Consider the following 22,474-nt stretch of genomic DNA (forward strand, 5'->3'; position numbering starts at 1 on the left):
CCCCTGCGCCACAGGGCGGATTCGAACCCGGGCCCTTTGGTGCCGCAAGCAGCACTTTATACCACTGCGCCACCGGGGGCACACTGTACATCTGTAGTCTCTAAGGTCTTTGAAAATTCACTTTGAGTTTTTCCATTCCCTACTGTAAAACAGAAGAGTGAGAACTTCCAACTTCAGGTATTTCCATAAAGCATAATACAGCTTGCTCTTTTTTTTAGCATGACTCACTTCAGAGCAGCAAAAGTGGGGAGCATATGAATATGCACATCATTCACCTTGACATTTGCATATGATAATCAGAATTCATTTTCAACAGTTGTAAGAATCCAACAGATTGAAACCTGATTTATTTTTAGTCAGTGCTTCATACCTTTTCTACTTTCTCTTCAGAATGATCCAGGTCAGTAGAAAAAGTGCCCAACGCAACACAAAGCAGTGAATCAAACAGAGGCTTTGCCAAGTCAGTTTCTAGCAGTTTTGACTGAGCAAGTTGTTCTCGTATTTGTAGTAAGATATCATCCACACAGATATTCTAGAGTTTGTAAGAGAAATATTTCGATTCATTATTGTTTTGGCTAAAATAGACCAGTACTTCAATTTAACAACTCCCCCTTCCACCCACACTTATCAATCTTCCCAGCTAGAACTGGGAGATTTCACCAAGTCTCCTACAATAACAAAGACTTGAGAGTTTTCCATGACAAACGCTTTGTAGGTCAGACAATCTGCACACTAAAAAATCCAGGCAATCAGCACAAACAGGGATCCAGTCCAAAAGGGATGGAAGACATATGATGTTATGTTAGAGGACAAGCAAGGAATTACAGGATCCTAACCAGTATTTTACTGCATAAAGAAAAAGGCAACAAGGTGACGCACAGAAAACTGTCTCCTCACTAACTGGAGTCTGTCCATCTGCCTACTCCTTCATGCTTGCTGACCACTACCACCATCAACTAGATATAATGCTTTCTGGCATGCTTAAGGCATGCAGTTAAATATGCACCATAACAAGAGCACACTTTCTTTAAACTCCAAGAAAACCCAACAACCATTCAGATGGATTATTGCTAAAATAACATTGTACATAACAAGTAAGGTAAACTAAGGCAAGTTGCACTTTACCTGATGAAACATCTCTACTTCCGTCTTCTGCTGTGTAGTGCTTGCACTGTGTAGACATATCGTCAGCAAAGCTTCTAGAAGTCTGATGCCCTGAAGCGCCCATTCAGTTTTTTCTCTTACAGAAGGCTCTGTCTCTTCCAGATTAGCAACTGCAGCATGTTCCCTACTTACAGAGCTGTCACAGGAGACGCATTCAGAAACCAGCTGTTCCGCAACAGCAAGACTATCAGAACTACTGAGCTCTGCTTGTGTCACTTCCCTGCTTTTAGGGAAATGAAGTGAGTCATCTTTCCTGAGATGTTCAGCACCAGCACTCCCATGCAGACTTTTGCTTTCACTTGATGTTCTCTCCCTTTTTTCTTGTTCTTTCTCCTTATTTTCCACAAGCTTCTGAATTATGAGGATTAATAGTCTATGGCATGCTTCAAAACCTCCAAGCCTATGGAACTGTCTCTGGAAAACTGAACTATACAAATAGATGCAACGACACATGGACCAAATATCAGCAGCTCTGTGAATATGTTCCAGAGAGGGCAAAGTAAGGCTTTCCAGTGACAGACATGGTAATTTACGGCCTAAGGGCTCACTAGCTGTACTATCGTATCCTGACGTATCTTCAGAGTCATTAGCTGAATCCAGATCACCATCTGCTTCTTTACTTACACATAAAAATGCAACGCAGAGAAATAGGTTTATTGTGTTAACATGGATGTCTTGACTCTCAAACTTTTTCTTTTTTGGGTAAGCCTCTTTAAGGCCTGCATAAAACTTGCTCAGGCTTTGAGGAATTTCTGAAGCAGTCTGCTGGCTACAAAGAGAAGTGTGCAAATCAGATGCAGACTCCTTGTGTTCACCGTTGAGGTCTTCTAGCTCTGGCACTGCTTGGTCTTTCTGCAGTTCACCAAGGCAGAATATCAAAGTCTCTAACACTTTCAAAGAATAGCTTCTTAAAGTATCTAGGTAGTTTAACTCAGTCATTTGATTCACTCCATTACAACTCAGAAATAAGTCTCTAATCACCCTGTAAAAGAAAGCATAACAGTTTCCTTACAAATCAACAGTGAATTCATTATCTCATAAGATTTAATGAGACACTCATAGGATATGACATCTAAAAATAACCCTGCTCTACACACACGAGTGACATCAAGGCCAAATCACATTTACAGTAAGTGCCATGAGTGTTGCAATACAGGTATGCAAGGTGGGCTAGAGGGGGGCTCATCTGCAATGCTCTAGAATCTCTAGGTATCATCCATCTAGTAGAGGAAAATTTAACTTTTAGGTAACCTATGACGAGGGACATACAACCTTATGTAGGGTTGACATTGGTTAATCACTAATACAGGTCACAACAACGTATATGATGTTCAAAGCATTAAAGTGTTTGGTTCTATAACATCTGCTTTGCAACTGTACTTCCAGGCAACTTTTTATTAACAGTTGGAGCTAGTCAGACTTCAAGTCTATGACTTTACTAGAAAATAGACTGCTTCTCAAATAAACCTGAAGTCTTAAAACAACATAGGAAGTGTAAGTCTTAACAGTTTTAAGAAAAGATTGCTGAACAGTCTCTGAAGCACATTTCAAGCACAACTTTGTGCAACCGCTAATGCCAAAGGTGTTTTCTTTTTAAGATATTGGCATACTTCCAGTGAAATTTTCTCTATTCTTTTTACTGTCTATGTATTACGCTGAGTTCATATAGAATTTGGGGTGTTTTAATGTACTGTTTGCTTACAGACGTTCACCTTCCCTACTCTTCAACTTCATTCCCACACCTACTAAATTCACTTTATCGGGACTCCAACAGAAAAGATCGGAATACCTCATATAAGAAAGGACACATTCATGTTCTTAATAAAATATATGGAATTTTATTCAGAAGCTATGAGTGTAAAACAAATAAAAAATTTTCTACTTCATATCTCAGATGACTGCTTTCTCTTAAAAAAAATAAAAATATAAAAATTCACAAACTGTAGGTACTAGGAAGAGGGAATCAGACCAGAAAATTTAGGAGAAATTCTCATCGAGAAGTGAAACGAGAATCTGTTTGACACTGACTCACTTCAGCATGAAGAATTAAGAGGCAAAGAATATACCACATTAGACAAAGACTTCGCTCTTACATGCTTTGTTTTGACTTGTTCAAGGCCCCATAACTTTCTGCAGCTCATGAATCTAACAGAAAGTCTTCCGTTATTTTTTTTATCTTGACATCCTCTCTGCGATATCCAAGCACAAAATATAGTCCAAACAAGGTTTATGTTCTAATCAGGGACAAACAGATAAGAACACGCTGTACTAGATAGTTAGTGTTTTCCATTAATAAGCAGAAATCTACCAACCTGGATTTAAGCAACGCAGGAAGTGTCTGCAAGTAAATCTGAAGTACTTCGTAAGGCAAACACTGGCTATGGTAACTGCTTGTGTGTTTATCAGCTGTAGTTAGTCCCAGTTGTTGAGCATGGCAAGCTAGCTCAACCCCTTTCTGAAGCACTGGATTATAAATACAATTATATAGTTTCCACTGGACCACTGCATTTCCCTTTTGAATTAAGTGGCAAATATGGCTTGCAACCTGCATGCCGCGTAGTTTGTCTTCTTCAAAAACAACGTCCTGATAAGCCTCCAACGCATCCCATCTCAACAACACATCTTCAGATCCACTGCTAGGCAGTATTCCCTGAACTCTGCAGGAGGAACTAGATGCAAGACCAGCATCATTAGAGTTGCCCTGCAAAGCATCTTCCAACTGCAAAAGCTGATCACAGTCAACAGTACATATATTGCATGATGCCTGTATAATTCTTGGAGAAGCTTCTGCTCCACCCAGCTGATCCAGTATAAACTTGTTAAGGATGTTCAGTATGTGCTGTTGGAAGTTTTTTAATATTGGTAACTTGGAAGCACGAAGCAATGGGACAATCACAGATTTTGGGTCCATACAACAGCATATTCCTACATTATGTATACCTGAGAGAATCTGAACACAAGTACTGCTCAGAGAAAGTTGCTGCAACAAGTGCAAACACTGGTGTGCACAAACAGCAATGCAACAGCATCTGTCAGGATAATTAACTTCTCCATCAATTGACTCAAAGGGATTTCTGGAAGCTTGGTTTTTAAAAGCAGACACAGAGAGCCCAGAGAGATCTCTGTGGTGATGCATGAAGTAAGAGTACTCACATCGTCTATGCCGCTTTCGTGTACACACTGACTGATGGAGTTGCTCTGATTTCACTTTTTTGACGGTGCTGATTATTTTCATGATGTTGTTTATAAGGGATTTCAGATGCTCCAGAGCTTCCCCGCTTACTCCATCATTCTTCATACACAGCCATTCCATTTGAAGTACTGCCACCTCAAACAGCTTAAAACCTTGATGCTGTATGAACTCATGAACAAGATCCATAGCTTGGCTAAAGTAGAATGGATTAGAGGCTGCACTCTGCAGGCAGCGGATCAAGATCTGCAAGACTCCTTCTATAACTTCAGGCAGAAGCAAAGCTCTGTGATGGTATCTAGATAATACAAAGTCATCCTGAACAAGCTGCTGTAGTGTTTCCTTGTACTCTGAAGCAAAAGGATCAGGCTGCTTTTCCAAGCATATTCTGATTTTTAATGCTGCTTTAAGCAAGTCTGTTACATTTCTTCTCAAGTTGTCGGGCATTGTTTCCGTACTGCTTATATCTAAAGACATAAGATGCAGCACTGTTCGAAACAGCATCCTTTGGACCAGAGCCACAGGTTCTTCTGTCCACCCTGCAGAAACCACTTCATTTTCTGTGTTACCACTTAGATTACAACAGTCTCCAAATCCTGATAAGAACTCAGTTAATGTGGGCACCACAGTAGCTGAAAGAGCAGAACTGTGATTCAAAGTAATATCAAACCTGCACACCTTCTCTAGCAGTGACAGTAACACATGGCATAGGTCAAAAGGAGAGTTATCCACGTTGCTCTCAGCAGTTCCTGCAACTGGCTCATTCAAAATCTCTGGATTTAGTTCATGCGCTGGAATAATTTGGCTAGAATTTTCTAGACTAGGGACATCAGGATTAGGATTTGGTACCACTTCAGTAGGTAAGAAATCACTTCTACCTACAAGGTAGCTGTCCCTAACTGGATATGTTAAAAAAGGCTGCAGGAACTGGGAACGTCTGTGCTTCATTGTTACAGTGTTCTTGTCATCAGAATTGCCTTCCGAATCTGAAGTGGACAGCTGAGATCTCCTTGCATCTCGCACAGAGTAACGATGGGTGGTTTTGCGCATACGCCCACTTTTTCGAGATCGAGGATTTAACTGTGCAGAAGCCTGAAGAGATGAACGAGTGCTTCGATCTAACCCTATTTTTTCCTGAGTGGATTTCACACTTGAATTGCTCTCTTTGGTCAGGCAAACATCTACTGTAGATGGTATATTGAAACCTGTTACAAAAGAAAGACAAAGGAACATTAAAAGAACACTCAGAAACAAATGTTAAATAAACAAAAATAGGAAAAATACTTGAATACTTTTAGCTTCAGAAGTGCGAGTAGTATCATAACAGGTCGTGTTTTTTGCATGCTTGACTTTTATAACATAAAAAGTCAGTCACAATTTATGTTCAGGAACCATACCAGCTTTCTTTTAAATCCTAGATAGCTGAGGTACTAGAGAGAGATAAACTGTGCCAGCATTTCCTAGAACTTACTTGTAGGCACAGCTATTCAATCCTCCCCCCAAAAATAAGCTAACATCAAAGCAGATGAAAGGATTTCTTGAGGGAAAGTAAAGTTTAGTTTGAAAAAAATCTTTTGGCCTGCTACAGCCACTAGTTATAATCAACTTTGGTTAAGTTAAACACACCAATACAGTAGCAGTAAAATATCAGTCAGCAGCACTCCAGCTCCAGGATCTACTCTATTACTTAGTTGTGGAAGCAGTTCTAGGCAGCAATAAAAACATTACTTATTTTCTGCCCATCGTTTGAAATTTTCACAGTAAGCACTGCCAAACAACTCCAACTCACAAGTAAAAGAAAAACTGAACTCTAAAGGAAGGAAGAAAAGGTCTTCAACTTGATGACTCAACATTGCTTCACACAACTCACATGCTATAGGAGCTGAGCGCCTTAACTCACAGCATGAAGACGTGGTTACAGATTATTGGTAGTAATAGGAAAAAAAGCTTTAAGTACAGAGAACAACCTTGAGTACACAGGTGTTAATCATTCCAGCTTTAATTGTTCCAAATCCAAGAAGCAGACATATGTTGTGGACTTTCAGCAATAATCAGGGCCAAGAAGAAAACTGAAATGAGTAACCCTTAAGTTTAAGGTACGGAATGCCCCCAGGAAAGCCAAGACAAAGCACCTTTCAACCATGCAGCATAAAGTAAGAAATATGAAATTGGAATCTTATTCAATGGGCAAGAAAATTTCCGAAGAATAAAATACAATATTTCTACTTGACTTGCATTGTTCAATTCAAACTATAAACAGTCAAAAAAGCAGATGGAAAAAAGTTTATATGCTTTTGGATGAAATCCACTATGACTTTTAATCAGTAGCAGAACAGCATCTGTGTGCTTTGTTCATATGAATAACCCAGCAAACAATGGCAAGTATTCACCATGCACTATGTTCAGTATTCAGGGAAAATAGTGACAGTTAACAATAATTCACCACTGAACCCCTAAAAAAAAAAAAAATCCCAAAGCACACAATACAGATGTAAACATTAAAATGAAAGAAAAGATACTTCCGTGAGCAATAATGACCACTCCCTTGCTGTTTCATAGTCATAGTTGCAATGCCTGTGGAACAGCTGCTTTGGAGGCAGGAAGTTAACTACTAGTATTTTATCAAATAAAGGGTATTTCCTGCACAGGAAGAAAACAAGCTAGCTAATGCAGATGGGTTAAGATAATTTATTTCAGATAAAGGAAAGCAAGCTCTCTGTGCAAAACTGTTTATAACATGTTTACTGCTTCAGTATCACAAGCTAGAAATTTGTAGCAGGTGAAAAACACATTATGCAAAGTGTAAAACCAGCACATCTTAAAACCTGCTTAAGCAGCATTTTAAACTACCACTGGAAAAGTCTGTAGGCTATCGTAAGGCCAAAATATTTAATTCAATCATGCTTCCAGGAACATGGAAGACAGATGCAAGTGGGGTAGTTTACTTAAGTATTATGAAGCTGGCATTCTAAATGCCATACAACTCCAAACATTAACAAAACCCCTATGCTTACAGGGCATTTTACAATTGTAAAGAACTCCAGGGAAGTAGGTATCCTTCAGAATTCTTTCAAACATACAAGTAACTTGCCTCATCTTCTGTTTTACCTTCAAATAAAGAAAGATAAACACGGAAGCTCTCCCTCCCCACAAAAAGCTGTCGTCACTTCATAGTTCACGCTTCTTGCACAGTTTATCTTGTATCACCTCTTTAGTCTCTTGATTTTGTATCATACCTTCTACTCCTTTGATTTAAACAGCTTTATCGGCAATTGAATCCTTCTGATTTAACTTTATGTTCACACATCAGTTTTTCCTGACACAGAACATCCAACCAAGATGCAGCCTGATTCTGTTCATAATCACCCAGTACTGTTCCATTTTCAAGGCCTACATCTGTGAGATTCATTCTACTCTCACACTCTGTTACCTGTTAGTCTTTAAGCCCCTCTCTAACATTTCTTTAATTACAGAAAATCTTCAATTTTAGAAGAAAAAAGTCTCACTCCCTCTCTGACCAGTCTAAGGCATCCTATTGTGTATTTTATTTTATTTTTTTAATTAACCATTAAGTCTGTCTTCCCCCTGCCCCACCATGAAACACTTCACATTAGCAAAGTCACACACTTTCAAAATCCTTTGTGGTCTTCCCCACCTGAAAAGCAAAAAACTGACCCACCAACAACAGCAAATGATCTCACCACACAGTTCAGATACAGAGTAACGTGAGCATTATCCTGTACATAAACCAAGAGTCTTAACCCTTTCTCTACAATTTTCCTTGTATGTTGACAGAACACTGGTATTTTTAAATTGAATTTCTTCGTAGAATTACCACCTTCATTCTATATTAAGAGGACACAGACAATGGACACAGACACAATGGACTTCTCTTTTTTAGCTGGCAATACTAGAATACAAATGCAATGCACGGCATTTTTGAGATCCTTAATACTGTCAGCAATAAATCTTACCTACTGCTTTTTCTTCTTGGACAGGGATTTTCCAGACCAGCGGCAGAAGTGACAGAAGGAGGGTCAGAAGCTCTTCCCGACACGTCAGCTCCTGTGTTGGGAAGGAAAAAACACCACAACTATCTTTCGTACTTTTTTTTTTTCTTCCTTCCCTCAAAGTGATGAATCCTCCAGCTAATTTTAATAAGCTATAAACATTCAGTTCCCTAGTCTTCTTGCTGTTCTATGCAGAACTGGAAAGACAACCTAATTGCAAAGAGTGCTAAAATCATTAACTGAAGCCAGTCAGAAAGTTTCTGAAATATTTATTGATTTTTTTCTACTCTTCATAAAAAAAGCTCTTTGAATCCTTTTTGTTGAACAAATTCCTCACCCACCACAGAATAAAACCAGGAAGTTAAAGTTGAAAGCCAATAATGTAAGAAGGTGGAGAATTCCAACAACTTACTGGTTGATGTACATCACTATCAGTACGGTTTCAGTGCTAAAACAAAACAAAAAAACTACCAAAGAAATTCTATCTCCATCCCCCCCCCAATTCAGAACCTGAGCATTTTTCCAGCTAACATCATTCAGTGACATGCAGCTGAAACAATAACTTTTCCCAAAATTTCAAAATAGCAAATTAAGGTGTGTGAAGATAAGCAACAGCTCTGACAAGAAGCTGCAACATTATGTGAAGAAGCTTACTCAGCTTGCTTTTAACTGAAGATTAGAATTTAAGAGTGCCTTGAAATGTTTGCATACACCCTCATCTAGAGATTTGAGACTCAGAGTCCTTAAAAGGTATTTGCAAATGTTAAGAGGTACAACAAAGTGAAAAACCTAGCATGAACTTCACAAGCCACCTATTTAGAGATAACCTACTTGAAATATTTAAGTATTCTGTGCATGTTACGTACCAAAATTTTAAGAAATCAAGATACTAAGCTAAACGAGTCAGGAAGTAAAACTGGCTTTGGATGACAAAGCAGCACCAACTTCTTTTTGCCCAGAGAGGTGGTGGAAGCCCTGCCCCTGGAAACATTCAGTGTCAGACTGGACCAGGCTCTGAGCAACCTGACCTAGCTGTAGGTATCTCTGTTCACTGCAGGGGGAGTTGGACTAGAACATCTTTAAAAGGGTCACTTCCAACTCAAACAATTCTATGATTCTATATATACATATACACAGACATTTCTTCTTACATATACATAGATACATTTCTTCATGCCAGTTAATTCACCTGGCTTGGTTCAAAGATCACCTCAACACTGATAAGTCAAATAAACATTCATTTAAAACAAACAAACAAACAAAACCTACTCCCTTTCAGCCTTTGAATAAAACCAGCATACAAAAATTAGGTCTGCACATTCTAAAGATTGAACCAGAAATACATCATAACCATCAAGATCCTCACTACAATTTGTTAGGTTGATAATGAAATTTCAATTAGATGTGGTTTCAGAAGTCCACTTGTATTTGTTTTATCTTTTCCATTTGGGGACGGAAAGAAGAGATCTAGTGTATTGTGCAACAAATGAAAATAAAAATTGAAAGAACAAAGCAAATACATTTCAACCCAGCTTACTGAACAGTCAAGTCCTAAAGTTTTGGAACCTTTTCTAGAAATAATACTGTCAGTAATGGATGGGACTTCACATATGGTGGTAAATAGAAGGACTGAAAGACTTATTTTTAAACACCACAGTTCCATTACATGATGAACAAATTCAAAGATCCATCTCCAATTCATATCACAATCAGTGAGAAAAAGCCACTCACAGAAGGGCACTTATCTTCCTACAAAGTGTGTTTTGTTGAAAGACATGTGCTTTTTTAACCAATTAACAAATTAGAGAAGTGTACATTTGGATTTTATTGCTTTAAAGCAACAAATGCTGGTTTTCACTACAGGTTGAGTAAGCAGATGCATTTCTCTCAAAAATTCTACCCTATTGCCTTTTTACCCAGCTGCTGAACTCAAGATTCACACAGTTTAACTAGATAGAAGTTTAATATCCATCAGCATCAGCTGGCAAACAGGTATATGGTTAGCTATTTTTCCTTTTTTGTTCTTGCTGAAGGACTGAACACAACCGTACTAAAACCTTTAAGCTTCTCTAGTCTAATTAACTCACACACTGAGACAAGCATCAGAAGGCAAGAAAATCAGAGCTAAGACAAATCCCTTATACTCAAAACAGTCAAGGTTCGACACAAACACACACAAAAAAAGGTTATAGCCAGGTAAGAAAAACTATTACCTGATCAATATTGGAGTTGAGTGTGGAAAGCAAAATAAACCCACGGCCTTGAACTAAGTACTGTCCCAGGGCAGCCATATGAGTTTCTTCCTCCTCATCTTCCTTGGCTTCTGCCCTCTGTACCACTGCATTGCACAGCCTGTTGACATCCGTCAAGAATTCCCGTGCCAGTGAGTTACTGGCACTGCTCATGTCTGAGCTGCAAGTAGAAAGCATGGAAAGTAAATTCACCAGAAAATACATTTCTTAATGAAAAAAAGAGGGAGAGAAGGTCATTCCTTCCAACTGTCTCCTCTTTGACTCATGGAGGATGTGTAGAACTGAGAAATCAATATACTAACATATGATGGAAGGGACCAGGAAAGGTAAGCTTATTACAGTGAGACTTCAGCTAACAGCCAGTGATCTCAAACATTCATTTCATAAACCTATTAGGTAAGTCTAAGACACGCTGCAGTCCTTCACATTGCAAACAAGAAAGTTAATGACTTTATTCTTAACTTAAACCTAGATGTGATCTTCAGTCTTTATCTGCTTCTGAAAGACAGCAAAGGTAGCAATTAAACAGTGCTGCATAGGAAACGCAGTCAAATATTTTATCTGAACACATTTCAGTGTTCAGTATTCCAACAGTATACAGATTGTATCATGGGAGAAAAAATACCCAAGGAATGAAGATAAAGTTGGACCTCTTAAACATAATACTTTAGATTTACTCTCTCTCCTCTCCCCCCAAGCACTTCCTTCAAAATAAGATTAACTGTGTGGGTGGTAGTCACCATCATGAACTTAATTCAAGGTATTCATTGTGATGCCCACATTCAGGAGAAAACACTAAAAGCATTGCTACTGACCCCTAAACTAATTTTGAGTTAATACACAAAAGGCACTCATACACTTCGGATAGTCACTATTACTAAGTAATATTTAAAGTTCTCTTATACTACAAATGTTCCCATCATCAGCACTAGTACAAGCTGAAAAGTTCAAAAAACAAGAAACCAAAAGAAATGTGACAGGCAGATGTAAAACTTGATCAGGGGAGTTGCTGGTGAAGTCAGAACAGAAACAAGAATATTTAATCCACAGAAAACTCCTTTAATGAATACTACGGCACGTTTAACTTCTTTTATTCCTGAATAAGCAACTCAAGTGAAATCTTCAAAAATCAAATACTTTCATCATGTCCAAGCCCAGAACGTTCAAGATGAGAGCAAAATGGCCCAAGGTCATGGAAATGTAAGGAATGGATTAGTATAGCATGATCAGATAGCATACATACAAAGACTAGGTCAAAAAATAGAGCTGGTAAGAAAGAACAAGTCTGTAAGTGCTGATGGCGAAAAGGCTCCTTTTAGTGGCAAGGCTGAACACTTCACATACAATGACATTCTCTGAAGTAACAGAAAGACTCTTACCAGAATTACTTCGCCAGCTTAATACATTTATCTTCTAATTGGAAGGAAAAGGAGATACACCCAGGAAATGTCACTCCCAGTTCACCTGTTTAGAAAAAGTGAAAAAGTGTGATGTTCAATATGCAGTTTTTAAAACTATTCATTCTATGAGAGCTATCTGAAGCTCCTTGAGGTTTTTTGAGCTTTCAAGTTCTTCAATTTATTATTATTATTTTGTTATGACTCTGTGCACAAAGTTCTATTACAGAGGAAGTAACCGGTGCATATAAGGCGAGTCAACATAATTTGACTAGTTAACTAGTTTTTAAAGTGTAAGATGAGTGAGGTATGCAGGTTTAAACATTTCCCTTTAGAGAAAATACAAATTCTTCAGTGCTGACTATCTGCACGCATAACACTCCATGCACCTGCAGGTCTGGGACAAGCAATGAAAATTAGGAGAAACTAAATTACACATTTGCATCAGCACCTGACTGCGCTTCACTCCTGCCCCTTCATTTTACCCTTGGCAGATAACCAATCGTTATCACTTGAAGCACTTGGGAAGCTGCAATTAATAAAATTGGAAAGGAACAGTATTGCACCTGCTTTGCTCTTTGTCTCCAGAGGGCACACTGAAGCAACATCGAGTTCTTTTCTCCCTCTCATGCCTCTAATTCACTTCAGCACTAACAGAGAACCCAAACAGTTCCCCAGCATACCTTACACTTCCCAAGTTTTGAGCTGTAATTAGTAGTGAAGAAAAGACCAAGAGGGATAATCTCCTAATTCACTCCACAAGGACCAGAAATAGCAAGTCCATTACCCCAACCAAATGCAACACATAAATGTCTCAACACAACACATACAGCAGCCTTGTTTCTGTGAACTCTGTGTGAAGGGCAAATATCATCTCCACAGCAACTCAAGGAAAACTACTGCTATAGAGAATATGCATTCATACAGCCCCAGCATACTGTATTCTTTGCTGTAAGCTAAGCTGTTAAAGGGCTTAATTTTTCTACATGAAAACTTGGAGTTTCTAGTTAGTAAGCTTTCTCCACACATCTCTAGAGTGGATTCAGCCTATGGAAAAAAAAAAATCTTTCTTAAATATTTTTACTTAAGCAAGACTGAGAATCTCCTTAAGTATACTTAAAACTCTCATGTATGGTTTCCTCTGGTTAAATACTTTCTCTTCTGTCTCCTAAAAGAGATACCAGTAATTACAGAGGCAGCGTTTATTACTACCATCTCCCAACATGTGCTTCCCAAGTCTTGTTCAAGAGCTAATTATTTTGCCATTCTACGGTACCAGAACTCCTTATCTGTCTTCTTTAACATTTTAAACCAGTGCTGGAGCAATTTCTGCTTGGTCTTACTGAATATGACTCCACTGAATCCAGTTTTTAGCAAAGCTTTACACCTCTCAGAAGCGGCACCTGCTAGCACACAGACATGTGAATATATGAACTGTCCAAATACACACTTATTCCAGTGTCCACAAACTGAGGCACTCCAGCTGCAAGCAGATATAAACATCGCTGGAGGCGTTAAGAGTCAGAAAGGTATTTGTTATCAGTAGAAATGTGGAGGCTCTAATCAAGAAAAGCCCACACATCATTCAACTACAAAGGTCTCTAGGCGAGTGTTCAAAACACACATTCAGAATTGTGGGTAGAAAAAGAGATGAGGATAGTAAATCAAAAAAGGAAAAGGATAAATTTATGACTGCAGCACTCAAAGGAGTTAAAGGAAAATTTGGCCAAATTAGCCTTACAACTGTGACAGAGTATGAACATCGGGTAAAAGACTGGTATGGGTTTCCCAGGAGAGCTCTTTGTAATTGGCTCCCCTCTGAGTGCTTGGAGCAATGCATTTCAACCAGAGCTGTGCAGGACATCAACTTATCCTTACAGCCAACATCCACAACTCATCCCATCTGAATGCCTTCAGCAACTCAGATTCTACACTTGCAGCAGACTTTCTTGAAAGTCACTATATTTCAGAGTCCTTCTTTCAGAAACTTTAGTCTCCAGACTTCCCACATTGCATGCCTGTTCCAAGGATTAACACATTGGCAATGCTCTACCAGAAGGGTGCATTCTCAACATCACCGGTAAGAAAAAGCACTATTTCATTAATTCTAATTGCAAGAAGATGTCAAGCACACTTTCTTAATGCACAATGTCCATATGTAGTCGATAAGGAAGTAAGATGCCTTCATTCTACACCACAGAAAATAATTTATGACTACCAGACCAGGTATCAAAGAACTTTTGTTTAGATGGATTTGTTGGAATGACTGCTAGCTGCTTCTCATTTGTACCTATTTCTTTCCTTTCAGTTAAGAATCACAGAATGCCTTGGGTTGGAAGGACCTTAAGGATTACAGAGTTCCAAGTCCCTACCACAGGCAGGGTTGCCAGCCACCAGATCTGGTAGTAGACCAGGCTGCCAAGTGCCCCATGCAACATGGCCTTGAACACCTCCAGGAAAGGGGCAATCACAAGCTCTCTGAGCAGCCTGTTCCAGTACCTCACCACTCTCTATAAAACATTCCTCCAACATCTAAATTACATCTCTCCTCCTTCAGTTAAAAACCATTCCCATCTGTCCTATCGCTATCCAAACAGACTCACTGCACACACATCGTTGGAAACGCAGCTTCTGATGTAACCTCATTGTTCATCCTGTCTTATAGCCAGACACAAAGAAAACTGAGAAATCATTAAAAAATATCCAAAAAAGCTGTATTTCCACAAACAGCCTTCTTATATGTTTGTTTGATTAGTGACTTAAGTCACAGTGCTTTTAGAACAAACTCACTGACCAATTTGCTTTGCTGATGCTGTAACACCACAAACACTGCAGAAGGTTTTTCCCTTCTTCAGAAAAATAGACAAGCAAAGAACAAACGTACCCACATCCTAAGGGTCCAGCCTGCTTATCACCTTCCCTTTCTTTTGCAGATAGCAGCACACTGACACTGCACCCATGTGGCACGGCTTTTCCTCTTACTCAGAAAGCATGTCACCTCCTTTGCTTTACGTAGGAATTACTGTGCTACGGTATTTTTTGTTTGCTTAAAATGACATACCCCTAAATTGCCATGATGCCTGGTAATACAGAAATAGATGCTGTACAAAACACTAGTAATGAGGTAAAGTGTCTTGACCTGAATTTGAACTTCAGAGAACACGTATCAGGCAAAAAAGTAACTCAGAATAAATGACAGGAACTAGGCCATAAGAGAACAGCAAGAAACCTACCAGAATCTCAGCTCAGCACCACTGCACACAAATGTAATGGGATTGTTACAGCTCTGGAAGACACAATGTGTCAGGACTTCCTTTTACTAGTATTGAAATAAATGCACACCCTTGTATTCCATTTCACCTCCTAGAATATGAACATTGTAGTTCACAAAAAACACCTCTAAGATAATATCCACTTCTGAGAGGAGAAATTCACAAGCATTAAACCAAACAAATTGCTTACGCTGTGAATGACCCCACATCCACATGTAATCTCTTAACATTCATTTTTACACCATCCTCAACTCAATCCCTACCACTTCCGCCCTCAAGCCCCTTTCTGTACCAGCTCTCAAGGGCTGCATTTTCTATTTACTGTCATGGTACAGATCAGCTTACCTGCAACTGAAACTTGTGGTTTCTACTGACTTCATTCTATTTTCATGAAGTTGCTCATCACTTTGAGCATTCTTAAGTATAGGAATGTCTTGTACTTTGATGGGCTTTACATCTTTGAAAGAAAATAGGAAAAGCATTCCTTCAATAATTTAAACCACAGTGGAACTTGAGACCAACTGTTGTTCAGTGTTGAATACTGGGTCATGAGCATATGTGCGTTCTACAGTGCTACAGAGCAGATAGTGTTATCTCTAACATCAGCGCAATGTGGGGGAATGACAAAATGGCCAAAGCTGTTACTGCGTGAATTTTGCCTTGTACTTGGTTATCTTTTCAGTAATTCACTACCCAGAAGGATCTGGAAAGTCCAGTAATATAATTAAAAAAATAATAATTATCAAAGAATTATAGCAACATTATAATAAAATTATACACTAGGCCAAATTAAGTCAAGATGTCATAATATTATTTCAAATAATTACATTCCATAAATGTTGTCCAACAGCCACAACAAGGGTTAGAGGTGAGACAAAGTTTGGTGCTGGTCTCTAGATGAACACAAGATCCCGAATTAGAGCTCTAACAAACCCACTTCCCCAGGTCTTCTCTCACTATCAGTTTCACAGAACTGGCAAATAAGAGCACACCATAAACCAGCAAAACCTCCCCTATATGTTATGAGGTAAACATCAAATTCCTACCAATCACAGACTGGTAAAAGTCAGCCCAAAATGACCACGCCAAGGACTACTCATATAGCTGCATTGTCAGGTTACAGGGTCTGAGTAACACAGGAGTTGTTCATATCAAGAAGGTGTGGATGGCAGGCAGGAACCACTTGAAAGCCTGGACTTCCCATTGTTATCTTCCATAAAAGCAGCTTTGTCTGTAAGGTTACGCACAATATGACCCAACTACATGCTGCACTGACAGAGGGATAGCCACGTTTATAAGAAAACGAATAATCTTAGGAGAAGTTGTGTTACCAACCATGCAAACGAGTAGAGAGTGTCTGGAACACGAAGCCAGTCATTTGTTTACCCTCCTTAGTACTCAGTTCCAGATAAGACACAAATGCTGCCCAAACCTTACACAAAGACATGGTTAGGAGTTCTTTGTTGAGTACAGAGTACAGTGGAGTTACACTATCAGAAGGCATTAAAATCAACACTTGGGAAAAACATTATCTAGATAAGCTATTGTACAGCAGCTATTTCCGATGCCAATTTGTAGCTGTTTTACTCATTCTTTATGACAAATAAATGGAAATAAAGTCACCACTGCCTAGTCATTGCTATGTTTACATTATAAAGCATTCATTCAGTGTAGTAAATGCTTGTCGCAGCCTCACTGCTTACACTTCACATTTACAGGTTGTGGAATATGCCTGCGACCTCATCAACGATTCCGGCATTTATGTGATAACGTTAACTATGATTTTCATCTCATTTCCTTTGGCGTCACACCCTCAGTTTAAGTTCTGGCTTCTGCTAGTAAACGACAGTAGACATGATGAAGAGCAGCAGCACATCACTGACAGTCACTCCACAGTAGGCTTTTGCAACTGTAACAGGCTGCCAGGTTTACTCTAGAAACTGTTTATCTTGACACCAACAGACTTTGCATTTGACTCCTTGGTAAGGAAACAAGTAAAATCTGGGGCAAATGCGCTGCAGAAATTAGCATTCTTCCTTTTCTGTCCTTTCGACATCATTCAAAACTTGACAGAGACTAGAAACAAATCCCAGCTGACCCTGTCAGAGGCTGTTACGCAGCACGAACAACACAACCCTTTCAGAAAACAGTACCTGCAATTCAAGCTGAACATCAGCTTGTAAAACATCATTGTAAAAAACACAAAGAATTCAGCCAAAAGCGTGTCTTAAAAACAGGTAGTGAGCATTTGTTACCCATCCAACAGTAATGCTATTCAAAAACATGAGCAAACTAAAAAAAACAAGATGCTTCAGTTCATTCTCAAAGCAGACATATCAGACAATGCTCTCACTCAGCAAAAGACCTGATTACTCTCTATTTCCAACTGTTCTCTGCTATCTTTTATCAACTACCTGGGGTCCTATGAGCAGACAGTCTACTGCTCATAGTAGCTGTATCAACCATTACCCTACATGTGAAAAGCTGCTCCTTAGGATAGAATCATAAAATGGCCTGGGTTGAAAAGGACCACAACCATCACTGAGTTTCAAACCCCTCTGCTATGTGCAGGGTCACCAACCACCAGACCAGACTGCCCAGAGCCACATCCAGCATGGCCTTGAATGCCTCCAGGGATGGGGCATCCACAACCTCCTTGGGCAACCTGTTCCAGCGTGTCACCACCACCTGTGTGAAAAAATTCCTCCTACTATCCAACTTAAACCTCCCATCTTAGTTTAAAATGAGGATATATATATATATGTTTATATTTATATAAAGACTACAGGTAGATAGGAGTTTTATTTTATTTTTTCCAATATCTGACATAGTCCTGTTTCTTTAAGGACCTCCTTAACCAGCTTTTAGTCTTCTGGGCAATCCCCTAGGTCACTAATAGAAGTGAATAAGAATGCTTACCACCTTTGGAAAAATAATGTATGCACTGTGTTTTTCACTAACCAGGAAAACAAGCCAAGCTCCCACTATGATAAACAAGTATTACTTTAATAACCACTGTTAAGTATGTTGAGACCTTCAGAGCAATAGCACTGCTGCATATACAAGTGGCTTGTATGTGTACCATCATGCTAACGCTCCTATCACAAAATCAGAAACATACTCAGCTCTCTCCTCATGTCAGTGGGATGCTTGTCTTGCAAATCACATAGAAGCAGACCTTTCTGTCTTAAGTACCTTAAATCTCCTGCAAACACGCAGTCTGCTTATGTTCGACTACCTAACAATTAAAACTTTAAGCAGTGAAGCTCAATATTTATACAACCTGGGAATTAAGAGATTTCTACCACAAAGTGGATGTGAAAGCACAAGATCTTACAGTTCAGGGAACTGCAACATCTCTGTTTCCTAAAAATCAAATGAAAAGAACTTCACAACAACAACAAATAAAATTCCTTAAATAAAAACACTTCCTTTAATATGGTGTACAGCCAGCTACCCATATCACAGGGCTTCCTAAGCTAGCAATTCCTGTTCTAAGTCAGACAAATGCTATGCTAAACACAGTCAAATTAAGGAAATAAGCACTTTCCAAAATATCCATCGCATAGGTATAAACAAGCCAGCAGACCTCATTAGCAAACACACCTGAGGCTACAGGCACCTGGAGACACACAAAATGACACGAGGCATTCAGGCAAGCCAACCTCTCAGCTTCAGAAGTGACATTCTTCTGATGGAGATCCAGATGTGCACCACACCACACAAAGTAAGGAACTAAGAAAAACCAAACCAAGAACATCCTTTCTCATCCTCAAGTCATCTTTTGCTATGTATTTTTATTGCTCACTGTTTTTTTGGGGTGTGCTTGTTTAGAAAGGGAAACGACACTCCCAAGTAATTCTTTTGGGCACTCTGTGCCAGAGTTTCATATGAAACTATTACTTCTGAAAATAAAAAAGCTGCCCATGTTTGAAAAGTATAATGTAGTTTCTGTGATTTATTCTGACTTTTAGTGCTCTGCCCAAGTCTGTTTCCAGAATCTCTTATCTCCAGCATAACAGATAGTAACAGCACCTCTGAACAAATGGCAGAAGGATATTGGCCTACATTTTGTTACTCTGACAAAGCTATGTCAGTCTCTTAAGTGGAAAACCTACTAACTTATTAGCTTGTCCTACAAAGCAAATGCAGACTGGGAGTTCAAAACAGCAAGTTACTAATTATTTAGCTGCCAGTGACTACAAAAGGATGGTAACTACTAGCAGTACACAGGACAGTGGAAACAAAAGCAAGAATAACAGTAAGGTCTAACAAATCGCTCTGAAGAGACTGCACAACCAGAGAGAATCAACACACACCAGAGAGCTTGGCAAGGAAATGCAGGTAATAAGTGATCTTAAAGCCCCAAAAGGAAACCAGTTCACCAAATGCAACCTAAATGCAGGCTTGCCCATGTACAAGCAATGATTTGCATGTTTTAGAGGTCTAACTGCACAGTCACAATGACAGAGTTACAGAACCATACAGGCTGGAAGGAACATCAGGATGTTGAGTCCAACCCCCTGCTAAAGCAGCATCTCTACAGTGGGTTGCACAAGAAAGTGTCCTGGTGGGTCATGAATATCTCCAGAAAAGGAGACTCCACAACCAACACAACATAGGACAAAAATTGTACACAAAAAGCATATTATGTTGCTGCAATTCCAAGAGGTATCACCTCTTGAAGCAAATGTTAAACTTGAGACGTGATATCTGCAAATACTTCCCATACTTAATATTTACCTTTTAAGAAGTATTATCCTGGGGACTCAAATTAAGTGCCAACTCTCTACTCTGTTTATAGAACATCATGTAAAATAGGGGAAATCTGCTGGTAGAAAGCTGTCATGCTTTAATATCTCAGTCTTGAACTAGATTTTCTACATATAAATACTTACTTGATAGATATGACAACTATTTCAAAGAAATAGTTGATGAGATTAAGAGTTCCTAATGATTAAAGTAGTTTTTGTTGTAATAATGGGCAATACGAGCTGTCATAATGGAGCAGAGCAACACTATACTAACTTTGTGTTAAGAAGGCACCCAAGTTAAATCAAGTGCACAGGGTTAGGAAAGTTTTTCTTGTTGACTTTCAGCAACTCAGTAGATTCCACCTTGTGCTATGAAGATCTGTATCCCCTTTACAAGTTAGACTACCAACAATTTCCCTCTACTGAGTCTGAAAAGAATATCACTGCAACAGTATATAGCAAAGAATCCCTCTGCTCAGCTGCATACTGCACAAGTGCTTTGGGACAGCTTCTCAACTCAATATGCAATTTTACTGAGTCATCAACCAAAATGAAACACCTGGACATGCATTCTTGTTAAGGCTGAAATCAAGTTAAAAGAAGACATGACTCATCTAGAAGATAAATGCAGCACTGATGAAAGACTGGTTCCCAAACAGCTACCTACACACAAGTCACACATTAACACCATACGTAATATGTGCTGTGTACAAGTTATTCTAAGCTTGCGGTTTTCTATTACCCAAAAAAAGTAACTACAATAGTGTTGTCAGCCACGCTATGAGCATTCCAGGTTATTTAATTCTACTTCTTTCAGACCAGTGCCTGCAGGCAGGGAGAATAAACACACCTTAGAAAAGGCATGATGAAAACTGTGGGTCTTTAAACATAATCATTGCAACATTAACTGTGTTAAAAACTAACAAGGCAGTCTCAGTGATAGCAAGCATAAGATGTTCCAAAGAGGAATCCCACCACACAATACCATGAAAATGCTAGAGACAAGCCTGGTTAGCACAAGCAGAAAAGACAAGAATGCATTCCAGATCTTATCTGAAGGACAACATCTGTAAGGAGCACATGGTGCCAAAGAAAAGAAATGAGAAATACTCCAACATGAGACAGAAATTATGTAGAAAAGTAAACTATGGAACACCACTACGTTATTTCAAAAGAACACCAGAGGATGAAGATCTTCACTGAAGCATTCAGAAAAGACTGAAATTGTACAGCTCCCAAGTAGAAGCTCCCAAGACAAAGACTAAATTCCACAGAGTGTAAACAGCAGCAGGAAAGAAACCAGGTATCACGGAAGGTAAATCCAAAGTTCAGGGCCACTCCAGCAGAGAGCCGCCCAAGACTCCTGCAAGATGCGTCCCAACTTGCAAAGACCCTCCTTCATTATTCTGCAAGATGGCAGATCAAGTGGTCTCCAACAGAGTTGGGAGAAATGGTGTAGATGTGATGCAGAACACACTGCACCCACCTGGAAACGACTGTAAGCATCTAATGTACTACTCAAATTGTGATCTGGAAGACCGTACACATCCTTCTGTAATTTGCAAGATGATGCATTCTGATTGCAGCAAAACTCAGCAAGATTAAAGAGGGAAGAAAAAACAGGGAAGAGTAGAGCAGTGCCTTGAGGTACTCTTGCTGAAGAGGTATGAGTGAGAATATGCTATTCCTAAAACTGAAAGCTACATTGGTAGAGGATTAAAATTAGAAAGTATGGTGCTGAAGATAAACTTGGCCATTGTGTCTGAGGTACTCACGCAGTGCAATTGAATAAGACAAGAAGGTCCATGATCAGAGTTAAAGGTCATTAACACGCAGAAGACTAATTCTGCTTCTGGGATTTTAAAAATTGGTCTGTGAAATCCATGTTTTCTAGCAGTAATGAGGAAGAGACAAAGCAGCAAGTAGTAATTCTGAAAGTGATGTGAAAAAAAAACACCATAATTCCCTACAGTATTTAGGAGTTTCACACACTTGTTCCAGATAAGCTCAGTGTGCTGGCTTCCTTTTCAAGTGCAAGCAGTTTTCCTTGCCCTAGGGAAGCTGACCCTGCACCTCTCAGGTTTTGCAGAAAACAAGACATCTGTTCCAGCTGTGCCAACTGTCCTGCACAGAGCTGCCTGCAGCCAGCAGGACAACTACGGCCAAAGGGAGTCACATCAAACCCCACTTCAGGCAGCTTCTCCCCAGTAGAAATGCAAGTCAAACAGTTTATACTTAATCTCATAAATATGTTTATAATATGCATACTCATAATCTCATAAGATGCCTAAGTGTAAAATTTCCCACTATTCCTACTAACAGATAGATGGATATTTAAGAAAAATTTGAAACACTATTGGAAGCCCTAAATTCATCCAGAAAGCACAAAATAATCCAACTTTAAGATGCTCTTCAGACTATAAACATCTATCACA

At 39.1% G+C, this 22,474-nt stretch overlaps 1 protein-coding gene across 3 annotated transcripts in view; it reads right to left on the reverse strand.

The window, feature by feature from the left end:
• The window catches only part of LYST (lysosomal trafficking regulator), a 75,322-nt gene that overhangs the window by 47,989 nt on the left and 4,859 nt on the right, over positions 1-22,474 (reverse strand). For all 3 annotated transcript variants that reach the window (XM_072331588.1, XM_072331589.1, XM_072331590.1), the window contains exons 2-7: positions 11,996-12,080; positions 10,578-10,776; positions 8,329-8,419; positions 3,477-5,559; positions 1,126-2,146; positions 371-532 (exon numbers count right to left, since the gene is read on the reverse strand). In XM_072331588.1, coding sequence (XP_072187689.1) covers positions 371-532; positions 1,126-2,146; positions 3,477-5,559; positions 8,329-8,419; positions 10,578-10,769 — 3,549 coding nt within the window. In that variant the 5' untranslated portion in view covers positions 10,770-10,776; positions 11,996-12,080. The remainder of the gene's footprint in view (positions 1-370; positions 533-1,125; positions 2,147-3,476; positions 5,560-8,328; positions 8,420-10,577; positions 10,777-11,995; positions 12,081-22,474) is intronic.

The sequence above is a fragment of the Excalfactoria chinensis genome, chromosome 3 (assembly GCF_039878825.1).
Source record: "Excalfactoria chinensis isolate bCotChi1 chromosome 3, bCotChi1.hap2, whole genome shotgun sequence".
Classification (NCBI taxonomy): Eukaryota; Metazoa; Chordata; class Aves; order Galliformes; family Phasianidae; genus Excalfactoria; species Excalfactoria chinensis.